The following is a 27,729-nucleotide window of genomic DNA, read 5'->3' as shown; positions in this document are numbered from 1 at the left end:
TACTGCACTGCAGGGACCCCCTCTTTACCCTCGGGGTCTTTCCAGCCCACACAAAGCTCATAATACTCCTGTCCACTTTCTTGAAAAAGGCCTTTGTAATCGGTATGGGGAGGCACTGAAACACGAAAAGAAACCTCGGGAGGACCACCATTTTAACCGCCTGTACTCTACCCGCCAATGACAGGGGCACCATGTCCCACCTCTTAAAGTCCTCCTCCATCTGCTCTACCAGTCGCGTCAAGTTACGTTTATGCAAGGTTCCCCAGTTCCTGGCCACCTGGATCCCTAGATATCGAAAATCCCTTGCTACTCTCCTCAGCGGCAGATCGTCTATTCCCCTGCCCTGTTCCCCGGGGTGCATCACAAAAAGTTCACTCTTTCCCATATTCAATTTATATCCCGAGAACTCTCCAAACTCCCTGAGTGTCTACATTATCTCTGGCATCCCCTCCACTGGGTCCGCCACATATAGCAGCAAATCATCCGCATATAATGACACCCGATGTTCCTCTCCTCCACTGAGCACCCCCCTCCACTTCTTAGAGCCCCTCAGCGCTATGGCCAATGACTCGATTACCAACGCGAACAGTAACGGGGACAGGGGGCACCCCTGTCTTGTGCCCCTATGTAATCGGAAATAGTCGGATCGTTGCCTGTTTGTAACCACGCTTGCCACCGGGGCCCCGTACAGGAGCTGAACCCATCTGATGAAGCCCTCTCCAACTCCAAATCTCTTCAGTACCTCCCACAGGTAGTCCCACTCCACTCTATCAAATGCCTTCTCTGCATCCATCGCCACCACTATCTCCGCCTCCCCCTCCGGTGGGGGCATCATCATCACCCCCAGCAACCTTCGTATATTGGCATTCAATTGCCTCCCTTTAACAAACCCTGTCTGGTCGTCATGTACCACCCCTGGGACACAGTCCTCTATCCTTGTCGCCATCACTTTGGCCAGTAACTTGGCATCTACATTTAGGAGGGAGATGGGCCTGTATGACCCGCACTGCAGCGGGTCTTTGTCTCGTTTCAGGATCAACGATATCATCGCCTCCGACATTGTCGGGGGTAGTGTCCCCCTTTCCTTAGCCTCATTGAAGGTTCTCGTCAGGAGTGGGGCCAGTAGGTCCACATATTTCCTGTAAAATTCCACCGGGAACCCATCTGGTCCCGGGGCCTTTCCTGCCTGCATGTTCCCAATTCCTTTAATCACCTCCTCCACCTCGACCTGCGCTCCCAAACCTGCCACCTCCTGCTCCTCAACCCTCAGGAACTCCAGCTGGTCCAGGAAGTGTATCATTCCCTCTTTCCCCTCCGGGAGTTGGGACTTATACAGCCTCTCATAAAATAACTTAAACACCCCGTTCACCCTCCCCGCTCTCTGCTCCATCCTTCCCTCCCCGTCCCTAACTCATCCGATCTCTCTCGCCGCCCCCCTCTTCCTAAGTTGTTGGGCCAGCAATCGGCTCGCCTTTTCCCCATATTCGTATTGTATTCCCTGTGCCTTCCTCCACTGCGTCTCCGCCTTACCCGTGGTCAGCAGGTCAAACTCCGTCTGTAGTCTCCGTCTTTCCCTGTATAGCCCTTCATCCGGGGCCTCCGCATATTGCCTATCCACCCTCAGAATCTCCCCAATCAGTCTCTCCCTTTCTTTACCCTCTTGTTTCCCCCTGTGGGCTCTTATGGAAATCAGCTCCCCCCTAACCACCGCCTTCAGCGCCTCCCATACTACTCCCACCTGGACCGCTCCATCATCATTGACCTCTAGGTATCTTTCAATACATCCCCTCACCCTTCCACAAAACCCCTCGTCCGCCAACAGTCCCATGTCTAATCTTCAAAGTGGGCGCTGCTCCTTCTCCTCTCCTAGATCCAGATCCACCCAATGTGGGGCGTGATCTGAAACGGCTATTGCCGAATATTCCGTTCCTACCACTTTCGGGATCAGCGCCCTTCCTAGGACAAAAAAGTCTATCCGGGAGTATACTTTATGGACGTCGGAGAAGAAGGAAAACTCTTTACTCCTCGGTCTAGCAAATCTCCAGGGTTCTACTCCTCCCATCTGCTCCATAAACCCCTTAAGCACTTTGGCCGCTGCCGGCCTCCTCCCGGTCCTAGATCTGGACCGGTCCAGCCCTGGGTCCAGCACCGTGTTGAAGTCCCCCCCCCATTACCAAATTTCCCATCTCTAGGTCCGGGATGCGCCCCAACATCCGCTTCATAAAACCCGCGTCATCCCAGTTCGGGACATATACGTTCACCAGCACCACCGCCTCACGTTGCAATCTGCCACTCACCATCAGGTACCTGCCCCCACTGTCCACCACTATGGTCTTAGCCTCAAACGATACCCGTTTCCCCACCAGTATTGCCACCCCTCTATTTTTTGTATCTAAGCCTGAGTGGAATACCTGTCCCACCCATCCTTTCCTTAATCTGACCTGATCCGCCAATTTCAGGTGCGTCTCCTGAAGCATAACCACATCCGCCTTCAGTCTCTTTAGGTGCGCAAATACCCTTGCCCTCTTAATCAGCCCATTCAGCCCTCTCACGTTCCACGTGATCAACCGGGTTGGGGGGGCCCTTTACCCCCCCCCCCCCCCCCCCCCATCGTCGACTAGCCATCCCCTTTTTTAAACCAGCTCCTCACCTGGGTCCCACGCACCCGTTTGTCCCCCAGACGGCGCCCTCCCGTCCCGACCATCCCATCCCGTATCAGCTCCCCCTTACCCTCAGCAGCAGCAACCCAGTTAATCCCCCCCCCCCCCCCCAAGCTAGATTCCCTTCTAGCTTGATTGCTCCCCCCATATTGCTTCCGGGAGTCAGCAAACTCTGTCTGACCTCGGCTTCCCCCGTTTACCCTTGGCCTCCCTGCGTGTGAGGCCCCCTTCCTTCCTGCGCCCACTTTTCCCGCCGCAATTTCCATAGCGCGGGAAAAAAACCCGCGCTTCCCTCTCGGCCCCGCCCCTAGTGGCGCAGCTCCCTCTCCCCTTCCCTGTCCCCTTCCCCACCGGCGCCCACATTTCTTTGTGTCCCCCCCCCTCGGGGGGGGGGGGGGAGAAAAATTCTCCCGTCTAACATTTTTACAGATAAACCCTCCCCCTCTCCCCACTTTGCATTTCTTTGCCACCACCTCGCTACTTCTTTCCAAACATCAATTCCTCAAATCTAGTCCAACTTTTCTTGAATAAATGTCCACGCCTCCTCTGCCATCTCGAAGTAGTGGTGTTTGCCCTGGTGTGTAACCCACAGTCTTGCTGGCTGCAGCATTCCAAATTTTACTTTCTTTCTGTGGAGCACCGCCTTGGCCCGATTGAAACTCGCCCTCCTTCTCGCCACCTCCGCACTCCAATCTTGATACACGCGGATTACCGCGTTCTCCCACCTGCTATTCCGTGTCTTCTTAGCCCATCTCAGGACCATCTCCCTGTCCTTGTAGCGGTGGAACCTCACCACTATTGCTCGCGGTAATTCCCCTGCCTTTGGTCTTCTCACGAGGACCCGGTATGCTCCCTCCACTTCCAGGGGGCCCGTCGGGGCCTCAGCTCCCATTAAAGTATGGAGCATCGTACTCACATACGCCCCAACATCAGCTCCCTCTGTCCCTTCGGGTAGACCCAAAATCCTTAGATTCTTCCTCCTCGAGCTATTTTCCAGGGCTTCCAGCCTCTCTATACACCTCTTGTGTAGTGCCTCGTGCGTCTCCTTCTTCACCACCAAGCCCTGTATCTCGTCTTCATTCTCGGCTGCCTTTGCCTTCACTCCACGGAGCTCCATCGCCTGGGTCTTTTGCGTCTCCTTCAATCCCTCAATCGCCAGCAACATCGGCGCCAGCACCTCCTTCTTGAGCTCCTCCACACATCGCCGGAGGAACTCCTGCTGTTCCGGGCCCCATACCATCTGGGCTCCCTCAGCCGCCATCTTGCTTCTCCCTTCTCTTCTCTGCCGCTGCTCCAGAGGATCCTCCGCAATCTGGCCACTACAATCGCTTCTTTCCATCCACACCCGGGGGGACGCCTTCCTTTGTCGCCTCACACTGGGTTTGGCCGTAAAAAATTTCTGTTGGGGCTCCCGATAAGAGCCCAAAAGTCAGTTGAAACGGGAGGTGCCGAAACGTGCGGCTTAGCTGGTCATCGCCACAACCGGAAGTCTTATGTGGCGATACATTGAACAGTGCAGATTATGATGTGACATATTAAGAACAGCAGGAGCAGCATGGATATTCACCAGGCGGTCAATGAATCTCTTAAGGGTCCAAATAAGGGCTATTTCCCACTCCCATGGTATTTTGCCACATCAGGAGGGCTTGCTGCCACATTCGATACAGACAGGTGAACTTTGTCAGCCTTTCAGCGAGTTCCTGGGGAGAGGGGGAGTGGTAGTTGTTGGCGGGGGGAGAGGGGGAGTGGTAGTTGTTGGCGGGAGGGAAGGGGGAGTGGTGGTTGTTGGCAGGAGGGGAGGGGGAGTGGTGGTTGTTGGCGGGAGGGGAGGGGGAGTGGTGGTTGTTGGGGGGGGGGGAGTGGTGGTTGTTGGGGGGGGGGAGGGGGAAGTGATGAATTTTGAACGAAGGGGAAGTGATGGTTGTTGGCGGAAGGGGAGGGGAAATGGTGGTTGTTTGGGGGGGGGGGTAGTGATAGATTTTGGGGGAGTGGTGGTTGTTGGCGGGGGAGGAGTTACCTCCTTTATGATCTCTCCATGGCAATGGCCACCTCTGTGGCCAAGATGCCATCACCAAAATGTAAACCCCAGCCAACCACCAACCCTGATTACCGGACCTGTCCGCTTGGCAGTCCCTTGCAGAAAAAAAAACTTACCTGCTCTTCAAGAGTGCCTCAGCTTTGAAACACCCTTTCATTCAACCGGCAACCTCTGCAGCGACCGTTACCAGCAGTGGTGCTGACGAATAGCAGGCCCCCTGATTGGGTCAGCTGCTCTCGGATATGGATTGTCATCTTCGATTAATGGTTAGCCCAGTGCTGGCCTGTTAATTGGCTGCCACTGGTAAAATACCGCCTCTGGTTCCACTGAGTGGTTCCCACTTTCCGCCTCAAGAAGTGATTTCAGCCCCTAGTAATAGAAATGAAAAATGTATACAAGTGGTGGTTTGGCGGACACAATTTAATATCTATCGTTGCATGTTAAAAGGAAATCCAGGAGCAAAGGAGTTACCTCCTTTATGATCTCTCTATGGCAATCTCTCTGTGGCCAGCCATCGCCGAAATGTGAACCCCAACCCACCACCAACCCTGATTACCGGACCTGTCAAAGACCTCAACACAACTATATGGCATTTTGTGTTCCTGCGAGCGCCATAAACGAGTAGGTGGGGAAACAGAGATCTCACACTGGTTGACCAACAGGTGAGTGACCTTCTGAGGTGGAAATTGTACAACCAAACAAATCACATTGGGCTGGTTGCAGAGGTGAGGGGGGTGTCCACGAACCTGTGAGAAATGTTTGTACAAAATATCATGTTTTTAAAAATCAAATCGCATACAAATGTGGGCTTTGCAGGGAACAGAGGTCCGTTTTCCCTTTCATTGCTGAGGCCAATTGCAGCACCTCTTGTGGTTCCTCACCCACAGATACAGCTGACTTCAGCCGCTAACGCCAACACTGAACAGGCACTGGACCTATGATTTGGATGGTTTCCACAGTTCGCTGTAGTTATATTTATTTTTATCTAGCCCAACATTGCTTCATGGCTCCTCTGTTTCTTACCTAGATAAACATATCATAAAGAACAAATGCCCTTAGATTAATCAGCAGGCTGTCACTGGCGGTGGCTAAACTCATCCAACTTCACAATGATCAAACAATCTGGCAAGCCACGACATTTTATGCTCAGCAATGATCAGGAAACCACTTTTAACTGATTAAATCTTTGTTTTTTACAACCTCAGAATTGCTTACGAAATCTATCACTTCTGATGAAAAGGAAATGAAATGAAAATCCTTATTGTCACAAAAGGGCTTCAAATGAAGTTACTGTGAAAAGCCCCTAGTCGCCACATTCCGGCGCCTGTTCAGGGAGGCTGGTACGTGAATTCAACCGTTCTGCTGGCCTGCCTTGGTATGCTTTCAAAGCCAGCGATTTAGCCCTGTGCTAAACAGCCCCTTCAAGTTATCAAGTTATGAGCAAGATTTTCAAATGATCAAGTTATGAGCAAGATTTTCTTTCACTGAAGGCTATATCTGGTCACATCATTTTATTCCTCCCCCTCCACATCCTTCCACATTTTTCCATTCTCACTTTCTGCAGCATCTACCTCTGGAAAAGCCCTTCCAAACTCTAATTTCAAGCTCCGTTGGCTCTCCATTCACCTTGACACTTCTACAGCTGTTGATTAGCTTGCTCCCATCATAGTTGTTCCCTTTCAAATGGCCCCAATATGTACTCCCTCAAGTTCAAGAAGTGCAGATTTTGTGAGCATCTGCTGCACAACTCTCTTAGTCACCCACCAATCATAGGACACATCCTGACATCACTCCTCTCCTGAAACTGCCATGACTTCAGGATCAACATGGAGAGTAGTGATAACCCCTGGTTTTCTAACATCTCAAATTCTACAGAGATCTGTTCTTGTTCTCTTACTCATCTCCGTGCAGTTGCTTGCTCTCAGTGATCTATATTGGCTTCCGGACACTTGTTGCCTCTAATTTAAAATATCCTCTTTTATGGTCCTCTCCCTCCCAACCTCTGTGACCCGTTCCAGCTCAAGAAACTTTCAAAACTCTCTATTGTTCTGATTCTTGCCTCTTATGCCTTCCGTCATCACTTGTACCCCAGGAGATCATTCTATCCTGAACTACCTAGACACTCTGCCAGTGTCCGCAGGGCACATCTGCAGCTGGACCCAAAGAGACCCGATTCTTTCAAAGGTTAAACGGATGATACAGTCTGACTGGCGATACGAGAAGTCTAAACAGCTGAGGCTCTTCATCAAGACAGGTTGACATGTGAAGTCAGTGGGATTCTGTGGGGATCATGGGTGGTCATCTCCCCCTAGCCAACACCTTCCTATAGTGTCCACCCAAGGCAGACAAAGGTGAAGATGCTGGAGTGCAGCTACGTCTGGTGGCTAGGCATAGATAAACCTATTGAAGAACTAATACAACAGTGCCACCCTTGCCAAATACAGCAATCTTTGCCACCTTTCACCACCCTTCACCCCTGGGAATGGTCAGGTCATTTGACCAGGGTCCACATTGATTATGCGGGCCTGTTCCTGGGCAAGGAGTGTTTGGTGCTGGTAGACGCCCACTGCCAGCCAATGACGCTGCTGTGAAACATGCCGCGAGGGTGCATGGAAATTCCATCCCAATATATGGTGCTGGGAAGAAGCACAGCACAGGTCTTTTGAGAAAATCAAAGAGATGTTGGTGTCAACTGATATTTCAGCTCACTGTGATCCAGAACTACCCATTATCATTGCTACATGTGCATTTTCTGCAGGATTGCAAGCTATATTCTCAGATGCAGATGGATGGAAAGCGTGGACCAGTTTACTAAACATCACATTCACTGACAGAGACTGAATAGGGGAATGCAGTTATAGAGAAAGAGGCATTATCTGCTATGTAGACATGTGAAAGGTTTGCAGATTACGTTCTTGATCTCCACTTTTGCAGAGAGACAGACCACAAGCCCTTAGTGACACTATTAATTCTAAGAAGTTAGCAAAAATGCTTACATGAGGGACGATGAGGTTTGAAGCAGACATATTATGTTCTGGGAAAGCAGCAAATCAAAGGAGGCAATATCCCAGTGGCATGGCCTAGAAAGGTTATGTATCCCTTGTTGAAGAGGTAGAGATCTTTACATCGACAACAACCATAACCACACCAGCAGCAACTCAGAGACTGACTGAAATCAGAGATGCAGCGAAAGTTTGAGGAATACTGTGCTCAGGTCTGAGTGTATTGTGTCAAAGGATGGTAGCATACATTCCAAACAATCCCATTCTCAGACAGTAATATGAACAGAGATGACACCTCAGTGTAGTTGATGATTTACTCTTCAATGATGAGAGAATGGTTATTCTGAGAGTTCTGATAATAGACATATATCAATGATTGATACAAGGACATTTGGGCATCACAAAATGTTGAGCTAGAGCCAGATACTCTGTTTGGTGACCAGGCCTCTGAAAATCATTAGAAGAGATGATATCAAGTTGTATTATTTGTGTTATTGATCGTCAGGAGACAAGAGAACCATTGATGTAACATTCCCGGTTTGGGTGACTGTGCGGAGTCTGCACGTTCTCCCCGTGCCTGAGTAGGTTTCCTTTGGGTGTTCCAGTTTCCTACCACAGGTCCCGACAGACATGCTGTTAGGTGATATTCTGAATTCTCCCTCTGTGTACCCAAACAGGCGCCAGAGTGTTGCGACCAGGAGATTTTCACAGTAACTTCATTGCAGTGTTAATGTAAGCCTAATTGTGATACTAATAGAGATTATTATTATTATTCCTTTCCAGCAATACCATGGAAAGTCTTGCGATGGATCTTTTTGAACACAGAGGTAAAATATTCTTGATCATTGTAGACTACTTCTCCAGATGGATAAAAGTCAGGTAACTGCAGGGTCACACTTCTCAAGAAGTGATTACATTGCTGAAGCATATATTTGCACACATGGAGTGCTCTTGGGTAGGGGCAGGTGACTTAATGCATCTGCGTTCGCAATTTGCGTCCCAGGCCGGTGCTGAAAAACATAGTTGTAAACCGGCATCAGCAGGGTATCAACGCTGCACTCTCGCTGAGGCTATGGGTGGTATCGGTTTATCCCTCCTTAACCAGGCCCAGTAATGGCTTGTGGTCAGTCATTATGTTGAATCGTCGACTGTACACATACTGGTGGAATTTCTTCACATCGAATATAACTGCGACGCCCTCCTTCTCAACCTGGGCATAGTTTTGTTCTGCTTCAGAAGGGTCCTTGAGGCAAAAGCGTTAGGGCGTTCCGAACTATCTCTCATCTTGTGGGATAAAATGGCCCCTATACCATAAGGGGGATGCATCATGTGTCAGCGCAATTGGTTTTCCTGGATTAAAATGCACCAAGAGGTTTGAAGACTGTAATTCTTGCTTCAGGACTCGGAAGGCTTCCCCTTGGGGCTCCCTCCATTGTCACCACTTAACAACTTCCTTAACAACTAATGCTGTGGCTAGATTCAAAACCTTCCATAGTAATTGACCATCCCAAGAAAGGATTTAAGCTTGCTGACATTTTTGAATGCAGAGATGTCTCATATGGCCTTGACCTTTTCTTCCTAGGAGTACATACAATCTTATCACATCAAGGCAAAATCCTAGGTATGTCACTTCTGAGTTTGAAAAGTACATTTTCACATTTTGCATGGACCCCTGTATCACAACACCTCTTTAATACTTCCTCTAGGCTTGCCAGGTGTTCTTCTGGTGTAGTGCTGGTGACTAGCACATCATCAAGGTAACCCAACTCTAGTTGTAGGTAGGCATGACTGAGGTCCAATTTTGAATAGGTGAGGTCTCCCGCCACCTTCACACAGAGGTCCTCAATTTGGAGAATTAGATACCAATTGACCTGGGCATCTTGATTTATGGGCAGCTTATATTCCCCACAAATCCTTATCGAACAATCAGTTTAAGGACAGGAACTTTCGGCACCACCTACTCTGAAAATTGAATTGCTTGACTATACTCAGCTCGTCCAATCTCTTTAGCGCTGCTTCAACCTTCTGATGCAATGTGTATGGCACCGCGGTGTCTGGCTCTGAAGAACTTGGGTGTTGAATCTTGATTGACATATATCTAGGCTTTTACACCTTGATTGGCCTCCTGCTCTCTGGAGGCCACTCGAGTATTAGCTATTCTGATCATCACCCCCCCCCCCCCCCCCCCACCACCACCACCACCACCAACCCCCCCCCCCCCCCCTGGTGTATGTCAAAAGCTTGGCTGTAGTATCCTTCAAACCTAAAGACGGTGCATAAAGATATTGGAAGACCTGCTCACCCACTATGGTCACGAAGCCCTGGTGTTGACTTCCAATTTAAGGGGTGTACCATTTACTCTTAAAACAATTTTGATCGGAGCTGTTTTATTCAATTGGACTGCATTCAACCGATGCAGTGCATTCTCTTCTTCAGAGCTTTTCTCCACTAGGTTCAGTGGCGCTGTGGACTGCTGCTGTCATTTCTTTTGCATTGCCTCGCGTGACAATGCGTTTGAATGTGCCTGCTTTGGTTGCATCGAAGCACATGAACCCCCAAACATGGCAGGTCTTCTGAGGATAGTTCCCTCCCGCAACGATAATAATCTTCATTATAATAATCTTTATTATTGTCACAAGTAGGCTTACATTAACATTGCTATGAAGTTACTGTGAAAATCCCCTAGTCGACACCAAGTTGGGTGCGACGAGGCCGGTAAATCGTGCCCAACATCTCAGGTCAATGGGTATTCACTAGAACAATTCTGATGAAAGGCCACAGACTTGAAATGTTAACTTTATTTCTCGCTCCACAGATATTGCTAGATCTGCTGAGTATTTCCAGCATTTTCTGCGTCTATTATAGTTCTTATTTTTTTCCTCAGCCGTGTACTGTGTGAAAACTGACAGCTGCATTTCCTTATGTCGCAATTACGCTTCACACAGAGGTTAATTGGCCATTTTGGAATATTTTGAGGTCATGCAAAATTTCCTAGAAGTGCAGTTTTCCCTGTATTTGTCGCCCTCCAGATGCCACAATCTCTCAAAACATTTTAGTCGAGGAATTGGGTTTATCCGTCAGAAAACAATGTCTGAAACAAGCCCCCAAAGGTGTCTGCTGGATGCTCACATCAAATTGGGTTTCTGGTCGCATGGGCGGCACAGTGGTTAGTACTGCTGCCTCACAGTGCCGGGAACCTGGGTTTGATTCTAGACTTGGGTTACTGCGTCAAGTTTGCACGTTCTCCCTGTGTCAGCGTGGGTTTCCTCCAGGTGTTCTGGTTTCCCCCCATAATCCAAAGATGTGCAGGTCAAGTGGATTGGCTATGCTAAATTGTCCATTAGTGTCCAAAGATGTGCAGGGTAGGTGGGGTTATTGGGATAGGGCAGGGGAGTGGGCCTAGATAGGGTGCTCTTTCAGAGAGTCAGTGCAGATTCGATGGGCCAAATAGCCTCCTTCGGCACTATTGATTCTAATATAAACTGTGGACATCAATCGGGCATTCCACTGCAGCTCACCAGTTGGGGCCCTATATTATTTGCCTGCCTTTAATACACAGCCAACCTATAGGTGAGTCACAGCAAGAAGAGGTAAACTGGAGGGGGAAGTGAAGCGGCAGGGATGAGATCCCAGCAGGAGTGACTCGACTCCTAGTTCCTCATTAATGTAAGTAGAAAAAGTGTCCTTACCTTTTCATCAGCAGCGTCTACCAGCTGCTTTAATGATTGCCAATGCGTTGCGGAGCATATTCCATCTAACGTGTGCCAACTTTGGCAACAAGCCCCTAGGACAGGCGTTAGACCCCCGATTAACACATTCAAGGAGTTGAACAATTGTTTTTGACAGGGTCTCTGGATACTTGAAAATCATTGGCTGTTGATTCTGAAGACAACCAGACAAATGAGTGCCTCTGACGTTAATTTTCTTCCTGTTGAACAGATTGACAGGAGCCAAGTTTCCCACCTTTGTTACGGATGCAAAGCAACCATAAAAAAGAGAAAATCAGACCTTTCATTCTGTATTCTGCCCTGACATCGAAAATTCAAAATTGGTTTCATCTCAGAAACTGATGAGCAACGACAATTACATGGACTCTCATACAAAGCATTTGAATTGTGATTTTGAAGTAGCAGTCAAATTGGGAACTAAACGCAAAGCTGTGCTCCAAACACCAGAATACTGAGCAGAGCTATGCAAGACCTGCTGTTAATTCAGATGAATAGAGATCGTATGCCAATCTACATACAAACAACAGATTGTTTGAAACAGCGAATGGCGTTTCAATACTGTTTCTAAGATGGACATAATATATAGCCCCACTACTTTTTCATTTGGCATTTCACTTTTGTCTTTTAATCTCTCCTACCTTTCACACATCACCACCCTTCCCATTTGTCCTTTCCTCCCCTCTTTGCTTTCCTTGCCTGGCTTATCAACTGTTACTCTAAACAATCCTTGTCCCGACGAAGGATCATAAATCTGAAAGTTTGACTCTGTTTCTCCCTCCACGCTTGTTGCCTGACCTGCTGAACATTTTCAGAATTTCCATTTTTTATTTCAGCACCTGCAGCACTTTGCTCTCAAGTTTCAGTGGAATATGCTTCATTGAAACTGCTTGGGACAACTTCCCAAATTACAGTACAGGAGGAAATGGGCCGGCCATGGCTCAGTTGGTAGGGCTCATGCCTCTGTATCAGGTGGTTGTGGATTCACGTCTAATAACACAAAAATCTAGGTAGACACTCCAGTGCAATACTGAATGTTGGAGGTGCCATCTCCTGGATGAGATAGTAAATCAAGGCCCTATCTGCTCTCTCTGTTAAAAAGAAATCCGTGAGACTAGTTTGAGGAGAACCAGTTGAGTGCTCCTCATTGTCTTGACCAGTATTCATCCTTCATTGAAAGATAGATTAATTGGTCCATATCACATTACAGATTGATTCAAACTGACTGTGGCGTTTCTTACATTGCACTACTGACTACACTTGAAAAAGCCTTTGGGACATCCTGAGATTGTAAAAGATGCTATGTAAGTGCAAGTCCTTATTTCTGTATAAGGAAGGAAACAATAAATATCAAGACTGGGCTGGTGAATATAAATCTTTATTAGCCTAAATTTGGTTTATAACAATATAACTTATTGAAAATCACTTTCAACAAGATCGTATATTGAATTCCTGGTGATTGGTGGAGGTTTTAGTCCCAATTGGAATTGGAGTACAGATGTAAAGTTTGGTTTGGAAGCCAAACTCGCTGCAAACAAATTGTTACTTACCTGATCTGGCCCCACCTTGCACACCTTTGCACCCAGCCTGTGGTAGTTGGCAAATGAAAAAGGGAACAATTAATCAGAGTGATTAAAATACTTCTAAATATTAGAATTTCTGCTAATAATGTCTAAAATTTGCCAAACCAGTGGAAAATATCATAGAACTTTAAATGTAGATTATGTTGAGTTAGGGTAATTGGATTGGATTGGATTTGTTTATTGTCACGTGTACCGAGGTACAGTGAAAAGTATTTTTCTGCGAGCAGCTCAACAGATCATTAAGTACATGAGAAGAAAAGGGAATAAAAGAAAATACATAATAGGGCAACACAACATATATAATGTAACCCCATAAGCACTGGCATAGGATGAAGCATACAGGGTGTAGTGTTAATGAGGTCAGTCCATAAGAGGGTCATTTGGGAGTCTGGTGACAGTGGGAAAGAAGCTGTTTTTGAGTCTGTTCGTGCGTGTTCTCAGACTTCTGTATCTCCTGCCCAATGGAAGAAGTTGGAAGAGTGAGTAAGCCGGGTGGGAGGGATCTTTGATTATGCTGCTCGCTTTCCCCAGGCAGCGGGAGGTGTAGATGGAGTCAATGGATGGGAGGCAGGTTCGTGTGATGGACTGGGTGGTGTTCACGACTCTCTGAAGTTTCTTGCGGTCCTGGGCCGAGCAGTTGCCATACCAGGCTGTGATGCAGCCAGATAGGATGCTTTCTATGGTGCATCTGTAAAAGTTGGTAAGGGTTAATGTGGACATGCCGAATTTCCTTAGTTTCCTGAGGAAGTATAAGCGCTGTTGTGCTTTCTTGGTGGTAGCGTCGACGTGGGTGGACCAGGACAGATTTTTGGAGATGTGCACCCCTAGGAATTTGAAACTGGTGTTGAGGACTATTGTGGAGGAGGTGTTGTTGTTCATTCTTACTGATTGTGGTCTGTTGGTCAGAAAATCGAGGATCCAGTTGCAGAGTGGGGAGCCAAGTCCTAGGTATTGGAGCTTTGATATGAGCTTGGCTGGGATTATGGTGTTGAAAGCGGAGCTGTAGTCAATAAATAGGAGTCTAATGTAGGAGTTCTTGTTTTCGAGATGCTCTAGGGATGAGTGTAGGGCCAGGGAAATGGTGTCTGATGTGGACCGGTTGCAACGGTATGCGAATTGCAGTGGATCAAGGCGTTCTGGGAGTATGGAGGTGATGCGCTTCATGATCAACCTCTCGAAGCACTTCATTATGACTGAAGTCAGGGCCATTGGTCGGTAGTCATTGAGGCACGTTGCCTGGTTCTTCTTTGGTACCGGTAAGATGGTGGTCTTCTTGAAGCAGGTGGGGACCTCGGAGTGGAGTAGGGGCAGGTTAAAGATGTCCGCGAATACCTCTGCCAGCTGGTCCGCGCAGGCTCTGAGTACACGACCAGGGATCCCGTCCGGGCCCGTCGCCTTCCGAGGGTTCACTTTCAGGAAGGCCAATCTGACTTCGGAAGCTGTGATGGTGGGTATGGGTGAATTATGGGCTGCTGGGGCACTCGCCAGCGGATTGTTGGTTACCTGCTCGAACCGATCATAGAATGCATTGAGTTCATCGGGGAGGGGTGCACTGCTGCCTATGCCGCTGAGGACCCAGGTTCTATCCCGGCCCTGGGTCACTGTCTGTGTGGAGTTTGACAATTCTCCCCGTGTCTGCATGAGTTTCACCCCCACCACCCAAAGATGTGCATGGTAGCTGGATTGGCCACACTAATTTGCCCCTTAATTGGAAAATAAATAATAAAAATTGGGTGCTCTAAATTTTTGTTTTAATTTCAAAAAAGATTGCAAAGTTCTGAGATTCAGAGAGATCTGTGTGTCCTCGTCATGAATCACAAAAGAAGGTAGAGCAAGTCATTAAGAAAGCTAATAGAATGTTACAGTTTATTGTGAGGGGAATTGATCACAAAAGTAGGGAAGTTATGCTTCAGTCGCACATTGGTGCGATCACATCTGGAGTACTGTGTACAGTATTGGTCACCTTATTTAAGGGACGATATAAATGCATTGAAACCGCTGAGAAATTAATATTTTACGAGGAGAGGTTGGACAGGCTTGGCTTGCATCTGCTGGAGTTTAGAAGAGTAAGAGACAATTTGATTGAAACATATAAAACCTTGAGGGATCTTGATAAGGTGGATGTGGATAGGTGGCGGAATTCTCCGGTCTCCCACGGCAAAATCATGTTCGGCGATTGGCCGGAGAATCCCCGTTTCCGACAAAATCGGGCTCGGCGCCGCTTTCGCGATGCTCTAGCCCCTCCAAAGCGGCCTACAGTACACCGCACACCATGTCGACGGCCTCAGGACGTTGCCTGAGGGCCCCCCCCCCCCACCGGTCAATTTCCCAATGGTGTCTGTCGCGTGTGCTTTTTTTTTCAGGAACTTGCTTGGTGGCTGCGGACGCAGGCCAGCGCTGCCACAGTCGGGGGAGAGCCGATCCGCGGGCAGGGGGGTCTTTCGCAGGGGCTGGGGGCACTTTTGGGGGGTGGTCCGGGGCTCACGATCTGACCAAAGGCGCGGCCAGCGCCATGTTGCACCATGGGGTGAAAAGGGGAAAAACTTGTACAAACTGTATAGTTATGTGTTGGGGAGTTTGCTCCCCGAATTGTTTATGTTTTGTAAACTTTCATATAAGTTTGGAATAAAATGCAATTTAAAAAAAGAATAAAACGAATATTTATGGAAGAGATTTTCCATGCATAACCCACATCCTACCATGCCTTGGCTCAGTTTGTTGGACCACTAACATGTTCTGCCACCTGCCTCCATTGCAATTCAGTATTTTAAGTTTTGAACCAGGAACCAGTATAAAGAACTAGATTGTGTAGAGAGTACTGTCATCAATCTGTTCTCCAGTGATACCAAAAATAGATACAACCCCCACATCCCCTTGTGACTGAAGTGGGAAATGGTTCAAAAGGGCACTTGGCACAGAAGATGGCTGCCTGACACACAAGATGGGGGCACAGAGAATAAAGCAGACATAACTGATGCCTGGAGTCCAGCGGGGTGCCAGTAGGACAGATAGGAACAGATCCAGGACAAAGGAAGATTAAGAAATACATAAATGCGGGACACCATTTGAATAAAGCTGACTTCGGCCAAGGTGTACACAATGATATTCTAATGCGAATGTCTTGGGCCATTTCCTAAAACAAAGGGACAATCGATACTACCTTCCTGCTGCCTGTAACCTGTTAAACCTCTTTGACTGTGGCCATGTGTAAATGGCAAAACGCTTACAAATAGCGATGTACAATCTATAAAATGTTTAAAGATAACAAGGTGATAATTGTTTTGTATCTGGGCTCATTGTGAACCCAAAGTATAAAATGAATGACTGCCATTCAAACCGGGACTGGCTACTGTACCGCGGGGTGCATACGCTTTCTCCCGAAGCTTTGTGTAACAATAAACTGCATTTATCTGATCACAGCAAATCTGACTCTTGAAGTGGCTGATTTTTCCCACAACATGACATTTCTGCTTTTACCAGTTTGATACAGCTAAATAATTTTTCAAATTATCCAAAAAGGATTTATTAATAAGAATTGTACAGCAGCTACATGGATACAGCTAGCTCCCAAAATGTCTCCGCGTATGAGCCTCTCTCGCCATGGGGAATTCCACAACTGGTCACCCAAGCCATGTGACCCTCACACGGCTGTGTTGCCCTTAAATGTACAATCACCACAATACATGATTGTAAATTGAGTATTGTCAGTTAATGAATTTCAGCATACAAGATAAAGCACCCAGGTACAGCAAATGTTTTGGAAGGCAAATGGCATAGTTGCCTCCATTGCAAGGGGATTGGAGGACAAGAATAAGCATGTATTGCTCCAATTGTTTATGATTTTGGTGACCATATTGGGTGACAGAATGTCAGAAACCTTCTCTGTAGTACCATCTGCTGGTCAAAACCTGTAACTACTTCATCACTACATTCTCAATCGAAATTATTTTTTCTAACTTGTTTATAGGATGCATCCCTAATTGCCCTTGAGAGATGGTGGCAAGCTGCCTTTTGTATCCTTACTATTCATGTGGGGAATGTACAATCATAGTGCTGTTTGGTAGGGAGCTCCAGGATTTTGACCCAGCGATGATAAATGATTGGCGATATTTCCAAGTCATGAAGTTGTACGACTTGCAGGAGAACTTTCAGGCTGCAGTATTCCTGTGCGGTTGCCACCATTGTTATTCAAGGTAGTAGAGGTCAGGGGTTGGGGATACTTTCAAAGAAGCCTTGGGAAGTTGCTACAGTGCATCTTGTAAACAGTAAGCACTACAGGCATAGGGCACTGGTGCTAGATGATGTGCTGCAATCTATCCTGGATGCTGTTGAGTTCCTTGCGTGTTGTTCAAGCTGCATTTATCCAAGAAAGTGGGGAGTGTTTCAAAACACTTCTAACTTGTGCCTTGTATATCAAGGCCAGCAGCACGGTTTCAATTCCCGTACCAGCTGAGAATTCTGAAATCTCCCTCTGTGTACCCGAACAGGTGCCGGAATATGGCGATTAGGGGCTTTTCACAGTAACTTCATTGCAGTGTTAATGTAAGCCTACTTGTGACAATAAAATATTACATACTTATTTTACTTTTATTTGCAGGTGCCATTCACAGGTTTCTTCCTCAGAAAATGCCTTGATCAGTCAGAGTCAAACCACCTGGTTTGAATTTTCAAACAATGCTTGGCAGTTAACTATCAGTCACCATTAACTGGTGCTGTGGCAATGCCTCTATCAATCAGAGTCCACTTGCCAAGTAATCAGCACTCTCTTCCCACACAATATAAAGCTGTTGTTTCCCCTGACATTGGTATTCTTGTGATTGTGCTGATGAGTGCAAGACCTAAAGCTTCAGCAAAACAGATTTTTTTTCGCAAAACTCAAATTTCCGGTCATTGATTTTTATGGCAGGAATATTGTGAATGCCATGAGTCAGGAGATCTGCTTTCCCTGCCAGCTCTCCAATCTGTCCTTCGTTTTGCTGCCCCTTACACATTATTGTACAGCACATTGTCCTAATTTTACTGAAAATAAAAAAAGAAAATCAAATACTATCTGGTCCCCTTCATGCAAAGTTGCTTGATTCAAATTATCTGATAACCCTGTTCGGTACTAAATTCCTATAGCTTTGTTTGTGTTTCTTAACTCCAGTTAAGGGATAATTACATTGTTCAATGTCAAGCAAATTCAAATTATATGCAATTTACTGTAATGTAAATGAAACATGATTTTATTTGGAGCAAATAGATTGAAGATAATGGAACCAGGCAGAAGATCTTTGTAGTTATCAAGTCTGGAGGTGACAAAGACACGACTGAAGGCTTCAGCAGCAAAATGGGCCAAGTTACAGTCTGAGACAGCAGCCGAGACAAATATTGCAGTAGACAATCCTTATGATGTAGATGATTATGGGGGTCATAATCTCAGTTTGGGAATCTAGTAAAACGGCAGCTGTTGCAAATTGGGCATGTAATGAAAAGAGACATTTTGTTTGATCAAAGATTGGATAATGTAGACTATGGCAAATTGTTTAACCTTGACCAGAGCAGCAGAGGGGAACCTGAACTTGAAATGGGGTAAAACTGATTTTCAGAAACACGGTGGAGAATTTTCTAAGGTCCAGGATTTGTGGGAGAGGGACAGCTGGGTTAAAGCGTTTAAATTGGGAAACCAGGCACCAATCCTACACGAACACGCGTACTTCTGGTTGACTGGGAAAGGTTGGGGTGGGAGGGTGTCAGGCAAGAACCTGTTCTCAAGTCATGGATCAGGAATGTCTCAGAATTTAACATTGCTTATATTTTCTCGCGGTCAGGCTGTGTTTTCCAGGGCTCACAAAACTGCAGCTGAAGCGAGGTGGGAAGGGCTGGATCCAGCAGGTAAATACTTTTCCATCAAAGTGGTGAGTGTGTGTTTTCCCTCCTGCCCCTCAAACTTGCATTTCCTCCCCACTGATGAAATTCTATCTTCAGCCACCTGATGTCTGAATTTTATCTCCCACTGTGATCTCCTCACATCCTCACTGTGTCTCCCCTCTCAAACCCAAAGACCTTTCTTTCCCTCCCTCCCCTCCCACTCCCCAGGCTTCAGACAGCTACTACAGGCCTTCCTGTCCAACCAATGGTCAGCTTCTCAATGTGGCAAGCTGCTGGCTGGGAAAAGGAACAAAAATAATTCAAATAAGGTCCTGCCATTAAATTCATCAAGGCCACCCCCTTCCACAAAATTCCTAAAAGCAAAAAGCTGTTCACACATCCTCCCTTCCACCCCAGAAATATCGGTGACATTGGCCCAAATCTTCTAATCTCCAGATTGTCGGAGAACGGGCGCACAATTAAGATGCGTGTCAGGACACTGTGGAAGTCCTGACGCACTTACCAATGTGGGAATTGCCCAGGAAGTTTCAATTTTCAATGCCAATTCCCCTGCTCCTTGGGGCCGGGAGCAGGGGAATTGGCATTGAAAATTGAAACTTCCTGCTCAGAGTTAGGGTTGCAGACTTTGGAGAGTTCCCTGCCTACGATTCCCTGACCCCTTAGGTAGCACGCTAATGTGACTACCACCTCACCCAGCTGCCACTTAACCCACTCATCACCTCATCCACCTACTACCCACCCCACCTGCCATCTCACCCACCTGCCACCTCATCCTCCTTATACATCACCCATCTAGAACTTCATCCACCTTTCACCTTACCCACCTACCACCTCACCCATTTAGGGGCAGCACGGTAGCACAGTGGTTAGCACAATTGCTTCACAGCTCCAGGGTCCCAGGTTCGATTCCCGGCTTGGGTCACTGTCTGTGCGGAGCCTGCACATCCTCCCCGTGTGTGCGTGAGTTTCCTCCGGATGCTCCGGTTTCCTCCCACAGTCCAAAGATGTGCAGGTTAGGTGGATTGGCCATGTTAAATTGCCCTCAGTGTCCAAAATTGCCCTTAGTGTTGGGTGGGGTTACTGGGTTATGGGGATCGGGTGGAGGTGTTGACCTTGGCTAGGGTGCTCTTTCCAAGAGCCGGTGCAGACTCGATGGGCTGAATGGCCTCCTTCTGCACTGTAAATTCTATGATCTGCTGCCCTACCCATCTGCCAGCCTACACGCCTACCACCTCACCTACCTGCTACCTCACCTACCTGTCACCTCACCCATCTGCCACCTCACCTACCTGTCACCTCACCCATCTGCCACCTCACCCAGCTGCCACAATACCCATTAGTCATCTTACCCACACACAACTCTCACCCACCTGCCATCTCATCCACCAACCTACTCACCTGACTCACCCTACCCACCAATCCATTCACAGATTTATCTACTCACCCATCCACACACCCATTCACTAAAATTCAAACTGGACATTTAAGCATACCATAGAGCTGTTAGTGCCATAAAAAGGGGGCATGTCTCGTCTTTCCTTGACTCTGCTTCATTCCATCAGAGTTCTCTGAGGGACGTTGTACTCTACATTTCTGGGAAAGTGGGGCTTAGAAAGCCCTGGAAGAATTGCAGAACTATTTTGAGTTGGGGAAGAATTTGAGCGGAGGGGCAATCTGCTGATGATTACCACTCCTCAGAAGATCCAGGCCATTATTTAAAATTATTTATTCAAATGTAGATAGATTTCTTTCATAAGATCATATTTGAAGGTACAATATATGAATAATTTCAGACATGACTTATGATAAGTAGCATGTTTGGGAGGAACAAAACTTTTCACTGCTGCAGGTTTCCCTTGCCTCAAATTTGGATTTATTGTAGATTAATTGATAGAGATGAATTGGCAATTCCATTATTATTATAACATGCATTCAACTGAATAGTAGAAGGTGAACTGAATGAAACTTGTTGTTTAAAATTGTTCAGCATTTCCTATAGTTCCATGTAAGGCAGCCAACTGGGAGCCCCGCCAGGGAAATCCTCACATAATGTTTCCAGACAATGCCATATGGGCACTTTTAAAACATGCCTTCTTGCTTCCATGGCATTAGTTTACATCTAAAGTCCAAATGGTATGAGTCCATCTCCTAGAAACACACTCATGTTTTCTCAATTCATATTTCTGCTTGATATTATTGTTATATTATTATTATATTAATGTACATTTGAAACCCTCTGTGCATTCACCCAAGAGTGACAGTACAAGCAACAGTCTGCACCGGTGTAGCAGCCTTATCCCTCAGCTATAATCCATGGCCACCATGATGATATCTGTTTAAATTTCTAATTAGATTTTAACTGTGGATCTGTCAGCCTCCAAAATCTGAACTAATTACCTGAATGGATTTCTATCAGGTTGTACTTTAGTTAAGAATAACAGCAGATGTTGCTTGAGATTAGTTGATCATCCTAAAGCAGATTTCCTTCCTAATCAATGTAATTGGAATATAGAGTAAAATCATTTCCACAATTCATAGCCACTATATTGCTTCATATTTGGTGAGGAGCTCGATGATTTGTCACCGAGACTGAGACTTTCAGATCAGCAGCCTCTATCACATATCGTCCTTACCCTAGCCCAAGTTAAAGTTCCTCTGAGGCTCCCCATGCCCCAGCTCTGAACTTGAAATGAAATGAAAATGAAAATCGCTTATTGTCACAAGTAGGCTTCAAATGAAGTTACTGTGAAAAGCCCCTAGTCACCATATTCCGGCGCCTGTTCAGGGAGGCTGGTACGGGAATTGAACCGTGCTGCTGGCCTGCACAGTCTACTTTAAAAGCCAGCTATTTAGCCCAGTGTGCTAAACCAGCCCTTGTTTCCTTCTCTAGTTTCTCTCCTGTCCGAGCTGATCTTGTCCATGAGACCCATCCCCTACTTTCTAAACCCTATACCCACTAAACTGCTGACCACCCAACTTCCCTCCTTGGCTCCCATGTTAGCCGGCATTGGTACTCTCTCCACAGGTTCTGTTCCTATTTCTTACAAATTTGCCATCATCACCTGTCTCCTCAAAAAAAATGTTAAATTCTTCTTGCCTTGAGACCGAAGTAAAATTTGAAACCTCAATATGTGTTGAATGTGCAATGGCCATTGGGAATTCCAATCCAAGGGCAGCATGGTGGCGCAGTGGTTTGCACTGCTGCCTCACCGCGCCAAACACGCCAGGTTCAATCGCGGCTCTGGGTCACCGTCCGTGTGGAGGTTGCACATTCTCCCCGTGTTTGCATGGGTTTCACCCCCACAACCCAAAGATGTGTAGAGTAGGTGGATTGGTCATGCTGAATTGCCCCTTAATTTGAAAAAATGAATTGGATACTTTAAATTTATTTAAAAAAAGAAAAAGAAATACTCAATCCAAAGTAAACTGAGACTATTGTTTTTTTTCATCACCTTCTCTTAATTGGTAATGTAACCTAAAAGCTTTAGCCTTTTTGATAACAGTTCCAACTTCATTTAATTCATTTGACTTGATCCTCCGTCCTTGCAAACGACCACCCATCTCCAACCTCTCCAAAGTCCTTGAGCACGTCATTGCCCAAATTTGTACCCATCTTTCACAGAATTCCATGTTTGAATTCCTCGAATTGAGCTCCTACCCTATCAGAATACCAAAATGGCTCTAATCAAAGTCACAAATGACACCCTAGTTGGATGTGATAAAGGAAAACTGTTCCTTCCTCTCCCTTCTTGACTGTCCGCAACCTATAATATGGTTAATTGCACCATCCTCCTCTAATCCTCTCTGCCATCATCTAGCTTCACTTGTCCCATTCTTATTGCAGTCAGAGAATCACTATCAGTGGCTTATCTACCTGCTCCCATTCAGTTGCATCTGTTGTCCCCCAAGGATCTAACCTAGGCCCACTTTTATTTCTCATCTATGTCTTTCTCCTTGGCAACAATATCTGATAACATGCCAGGTTCATGTGTATGCTGACAACCCTTAGCTCTGCCTCACCAACCCTTCCACTGTCCCTAAATTGTCAGACTGCTTCTCCGACATCCAGTATTGGATAAGCAAGAAATTCTTTCAATTAAACATCGGGAAGACTGAAACCATTGTCTTCGGCCCTTACCACAAGCGCTCATCCCTTGTCATTGATTCCATTCCTCTCTGTGAAAACTGACTTGAGGCTGAGGCAGAGTATTTGCAGCCTTGGTGTCGTATTTGATCCCGAGGTGAGCCGTCCATCACATATCAGCCACTAAGACTGCTTATTTCTATAGCATCATCATTCTCCCACCCTGCCTTTGCTGTTCTGCCTCTGAAATCCTCCTTCATGCTTTTACCTCCAGACTTGACTACTCAAAGCATTCCTGGCCAGCCTCTAAATTGCATCAACTTGACATCAACCAAAACACTGCTGCCCACACCCTAACTTGCACCAAATCCCTTTCACCCATCACCCCTGTGTTTGCTGACCTACATTGTTAAACAAAACCTCCATTTTTAAAATTCTCGTCTCAGTTTGCAAATCCCTCCATATCCTGTCTTGCCCATCTCTGTAATCTCCTCCAACCCTGTGCTCTTCTAATCCCAGCCCCTTGAGCATCCCCAGCTTTAATTTCTCCATCATTGGTGGTTGTCCCTTCAGTACCTAGACCTTAGGAATTCCCTTTCTAAATTGCTCCATCTCTCTACCTCGTTTTCAATTTTCAAGATACCCCTGCATCTTTGACCAAGCTTTTGGTCATCTGCTCATAGATCGCCCAATGTGGCTTTGTGTCATGTATTGTTTTATAATGCCTCTGCGAAATGCCTGGGAACTCTTTGTTACAAAAAGGTACTATATAAATACAAATTGTTGTTATCTTCTCATGTATACCCTGCTAAGTAAGGTGCAAAACACTGGGTCTGCTATAAGAGCAACGTTAAAGCTCTGGAATGCCTCCACCTGAGACACCTGAGATCCATCATAAGAATTTGATGGCAGGACAGAATAATAAACAACGAGGTGCTTCATCATGCTGGATTCAACAGCATGGAGACCATCCTCCGGAAAATTCAACTTAAATGGGCAAGTCATGTCTCCCGCATCCTCAAGTAGATCTTCAATGGGGAACAGTCTCAGGGAAAATTACATGAAAGTAATCAGTACAAGCAATAAAAGGACACCCTAAAAAACTCTTACAAATTTCTGTATTACAGACCACCTTCCTTGGGAAAACACTGCAGTCAACCAGGCCACATGGAGACAGGCACTGAAATGCGGTTCAGTATGCTTCAAGGACAATCTACGGCAAACTCACAACATCCAATGTGCTCAGAGGAAGGCCAAAGGTGGCATAGCTGCAGAAGGTCACACAAACACCAGCAACAACAATATGAATTGCCAGTTCTGCGGGTGTCCAGCTGATTTTTCAGTCATAAGAGGACTCAAACATAAAGACAATAGTTAATGAACAGTTAATTTTCAGTTTCTGGTTTAGTGTAGGTCAAAGCACCATGAAAATGTAAGGGAAAAGTAAGTCATTTTAACCATAAATATTTTATTAATGTACATATATATTATGGGGGGGATGCAATGCGGGCAGGACCAGAGAATCCCGCCGCCAGTTAATGGCCAGAAATTTCCAACCTATTCATAGAATTTACAGTGCAGAAGGAGGCCATTCGGCCCATCGAGTCTGCACCGGCTCTTGGAAAGAGCACCCTACCCAAGCCCACCCCTCCACCCTATCCCCATAACCCAGTAACCCCACCCAACACTAAGGGCAATTTTGGACATTAATGGCAATTTAACAGGGCCAATCCACCTAACCTGCACATCTTTGGACTGTGGGAGGAAACCGGAGAACCCGGAGGAAACCCACGCACACACGGGGAGAACGTGCAGACTCCGCACAGACAGTGACCCAAGCCAGGAATCGAACCTGGGACCCTGGAGCTGTGAAGCAGTTGCGCTAACCACTATGCTACGTGCTGCCCCATCATATAATATACAGTTAATATATATATATATATATTCCATACATATATATAAAGAAGACAAAAGTGTTGTATTAGTCTCAACTACATAACATATTGTTGATATATAACTATATAACAGTAAAATAATCATTGTCACAGTATTTGTTCATCGCATGCTCTATGTGCGTAACTTACATTTTTGCCTTGAGATCCTCCCATAGCTTAGAGTGAACAGGTCGATTTTAAGACCTGTAGTTTTACTCCTTTTTGTTTTATACAGAATCTTGCATAGAAAAAATTAAGTTTCATTTTCTGCCAGTGTATCCAGTAGTTAGCTGTCCATAATCTTGTAAGTGGTCATGACCCATATGGCGAAAACGTGAACCAGTATTATCTGAAAGTAGTCCCAGAATCGACAACAATTGGTAGAAAATAAAAGCAATTTCTTCATCCGAAGTAAAGTGAACCGTGCTATTCAGTTTTACACAATGAACCTGTCGTCTTTCAGTGATATGTATCAGATTTCACATTGAAGGTGCCTGCGTATGATCAAGATCTATTGTTAGACAGTCATGTAATGACTGTAATCGGATTAGCTTGTCCATATTATTCCATAGTAGATCTGTTCCAAGCAGTGGGTGCACAAGCATATTGGAATTATGTTAATTGTTCATGGCAGTACAAGACATCACCATGGTGCACTGAAGCAATCAACTGTAAAACATTTGCAGCTTAGCCCCTAGCTCATGATGGCTCTGGATTAGTACGATACAAATATTCAGTCACTGAACACTCAATAGTATAGCATGATGAAGAGACCACATAACTGGATCTTCTCGTCATTTAACTCATTTAAACTTGTTTTTGAACAAGTGTTTATTAATTCCATGAACATCCTGAAAAAAAGTTATGTAAACACTACCTTTGAGGGAAAGATTACTCACATTGCACTATTTCACTAACATGTTGCAAACCAATAAAACAGTGCCTTCCAATAGTGGCTTCAATTTACATTGTCAACCACTTTTTTATAATTCAGGTTTCATCTGCTTAGGTTTAGATTAATTACTTACCTTTTTTCAAGACAGAGCAGATTTCATTTCAATGGTAACATTCTGTGACTTATTTATCATTCTAAGCCAAAAGGCAAACATTAGGTAGTTATTTTCCAAATATACATGGTTGTTAATGCACTAAATTTAAAGTATGTAAAACGTATTATCCCTGAAGGCACAGTGGTGAAATGTGTTACATGAAGCCAAACTAAAGCAAATGGTCCCACATTGGGTCACCAGTCTACGGTAAATTAGTCTCAGCTAGGGTAGCAGGTAAAGTATTACAGGTACAAGTGAGCTTATTATTTCCGGTCAGTCAGCCGATCAGCCAGTTATCGGTTCTGATTGCTACTAAGTGACCTCTCGTGGAATATGTAGATGTGTAGGTGTTAGGCAAGGACAGTGTGGCATAGACTATCAACACGTATTATTTGGGCTCAAGTGTAGAACGGTAACATGTGCAAGGCACCAGAGGGCTGGCAAGCCAAGTAAGAGTCAATGCCCAGTATTCTATATGTGAACATTGATTCCATCCTGAAAAAAGTCTTTGAGCATTGTTCCCATTGCTGGTGATGATTGGGCTGTAGTTCTTTGAAACATGTCTCAGTTATTTTGGATATTGGGTTTACTCAAACCACAAATGAGACCACTACCCTTTTATAAAATAAAGAGACACATCAACTGTCTGACAACTGATTCAGGGAATAAGACACATTTGTAAAGTTACTCTTCTTATGTAGGTATGTTATAAAATTATAGGCACACTGTAAAACATTATTGCAAAAAAATTAGAAACATGTAAAAGATTTTCATCCCCAACCAGCCCGTGTCTGCAAAACACAAACCAACCAACATTAGATGTAATTCCGTGATTGGACAACATTGGCTAAACAATCCTCAGTGTGCTAAGAATTACACTAATGACCAACTTAAGGTTGTCAATCAGGCTCACAGTGTGGTGCATTTGCTTGTACTGGAAGCTACATATAGTAATACACAGGGCTATATTCTTTGCAGACAAAAAGAACATGTACACACGTTGCACCTGTTTCAGCGAAACAATATAAGTGACAGCCTTTCGCTGATTTATTCTCCAGGGCAATGCCCTGACCAGGTTCAAGCTGCCTGGTTTAAATTTCAAACAATGGTGCATCCTCCAGGATAACACCTCTACAAATCAGAGACCACTTGCCAACCAAACAGCATTCTTTTCTGATACAGTATAAATTTGTGTTTTCCCCTTATACTTGACATTCTTTCAAAGTGTCCTGATGAGTGCAAGATGAAAAACTTTGACGTGTCTCTTTTTTCAGCTATACTCAAATTCTGGACTACCAAACACTTTTTGATAAAATATTAGTGGAGTGAAAGCTTCAGATCTTTTTACCCAAAGTACTGCAGCATAAAAACTGGAAAAAGAAGCTGTATACTATTTGTACAGGCAGGTTTACACAGGTCGTGATGAGAATGTGGAACTCACTGCCATATGGAGTTATTGAAGCACATAGTGTTGATGCATTTAAGGTGAAGCTTGAAGCAGACATAAGGGACAAGGAAATAAATTGATATGAGGGGCAGGTTGGAAATAGGTAATTAAGAGTGGGAAAAGACTTATGCGCCATAGATGTTTCGGCAGTTGATTTATGTACTGTAGATTCTATGCAATGTGTAAAGCCCCAATCTTGTAAGGCAATACATTACTGTTGGAGCCTCACAGGTCACAAGTCATTTGCAAATGTGGGTGCTACACCTTTTCATCTAATTTCGGGCAGAAAAAGAAGCTGCACAACTGAAGAAGATTGAGGCAAGATTGTGGGTTACC

At 45.6% G+C, this 27,729-nt stretch overlaps 1 protein-coding gene and 1 long non-coding RNA gene across 3 annotated transcripts in view; one reads left to right on the top strand and one right to left on the bottom strand.

Moving 5' to 3' along the window:
• Positions 1–25,198, bottom strand: part of LOC140393837 (protein FAM107B-like) — a 61,417-nt gene extending 36,219 nt beyond the window's left edge. The window contains exons 1-2 of the mRNA XM_072480353.1: positions 25,048–25,198; positions 12,976–13,012 (exon numbers count right to left, since the gene is read on the bottom strand). Coding sequence (XP_072336454.1) covers positions 12,976–13,012; positions 25,048–25,071 — 61 coding nt within the window. The 5' untranslated portion in view covers positions 25,072–25,198. The remainder of the gene's footprint in view (positions 1–12,975; positions 13,013–25,047) is intronic.
• LOC140393838 (uncharacterized) lies at positions 5,161–25,074 on the top strand. 2 transcript variants are annotated; one of them, XR_011935747.1, is made up of 4 exons: positions 5,161–5,360; positions 8,484–8,527; positions 18,819–18,882; positions 24,091–25,074. It is a non-coding gene; the product is annotated as an uncharacterized lncRNA (long non-coding RNA). The 2 variants fall into 2 exon arrangements; XR_011935748.1 differs by lacking the exons at positions 18,819–18,882; positions 24,091–25,074 and adding an exon at positions 11,640–13,595.
• Positions 25,199–27,729: the final 2,531 nt, after the last annotated feature.

The sequence above is a fragment of the Scyliorhinus torazame genome, chromosome 17 (assembly GCF_047496885.1).
Source record: "Scyliorhinus torazame isolate Kashiwa2021f chromosome 17, sScyTor2.1, whole genome shotgun sequence".
Lineage (NCBI taxonomy): Eukaryota > Metazoa > Chordata > Chondrichthyes > Carcharhiniformes > Scyliorhinidae > Scyliorhinus > Scyliorhinus torazame.
This window is presented reverse-complemented; position numbering and strand designations above follow the sequence as displayed.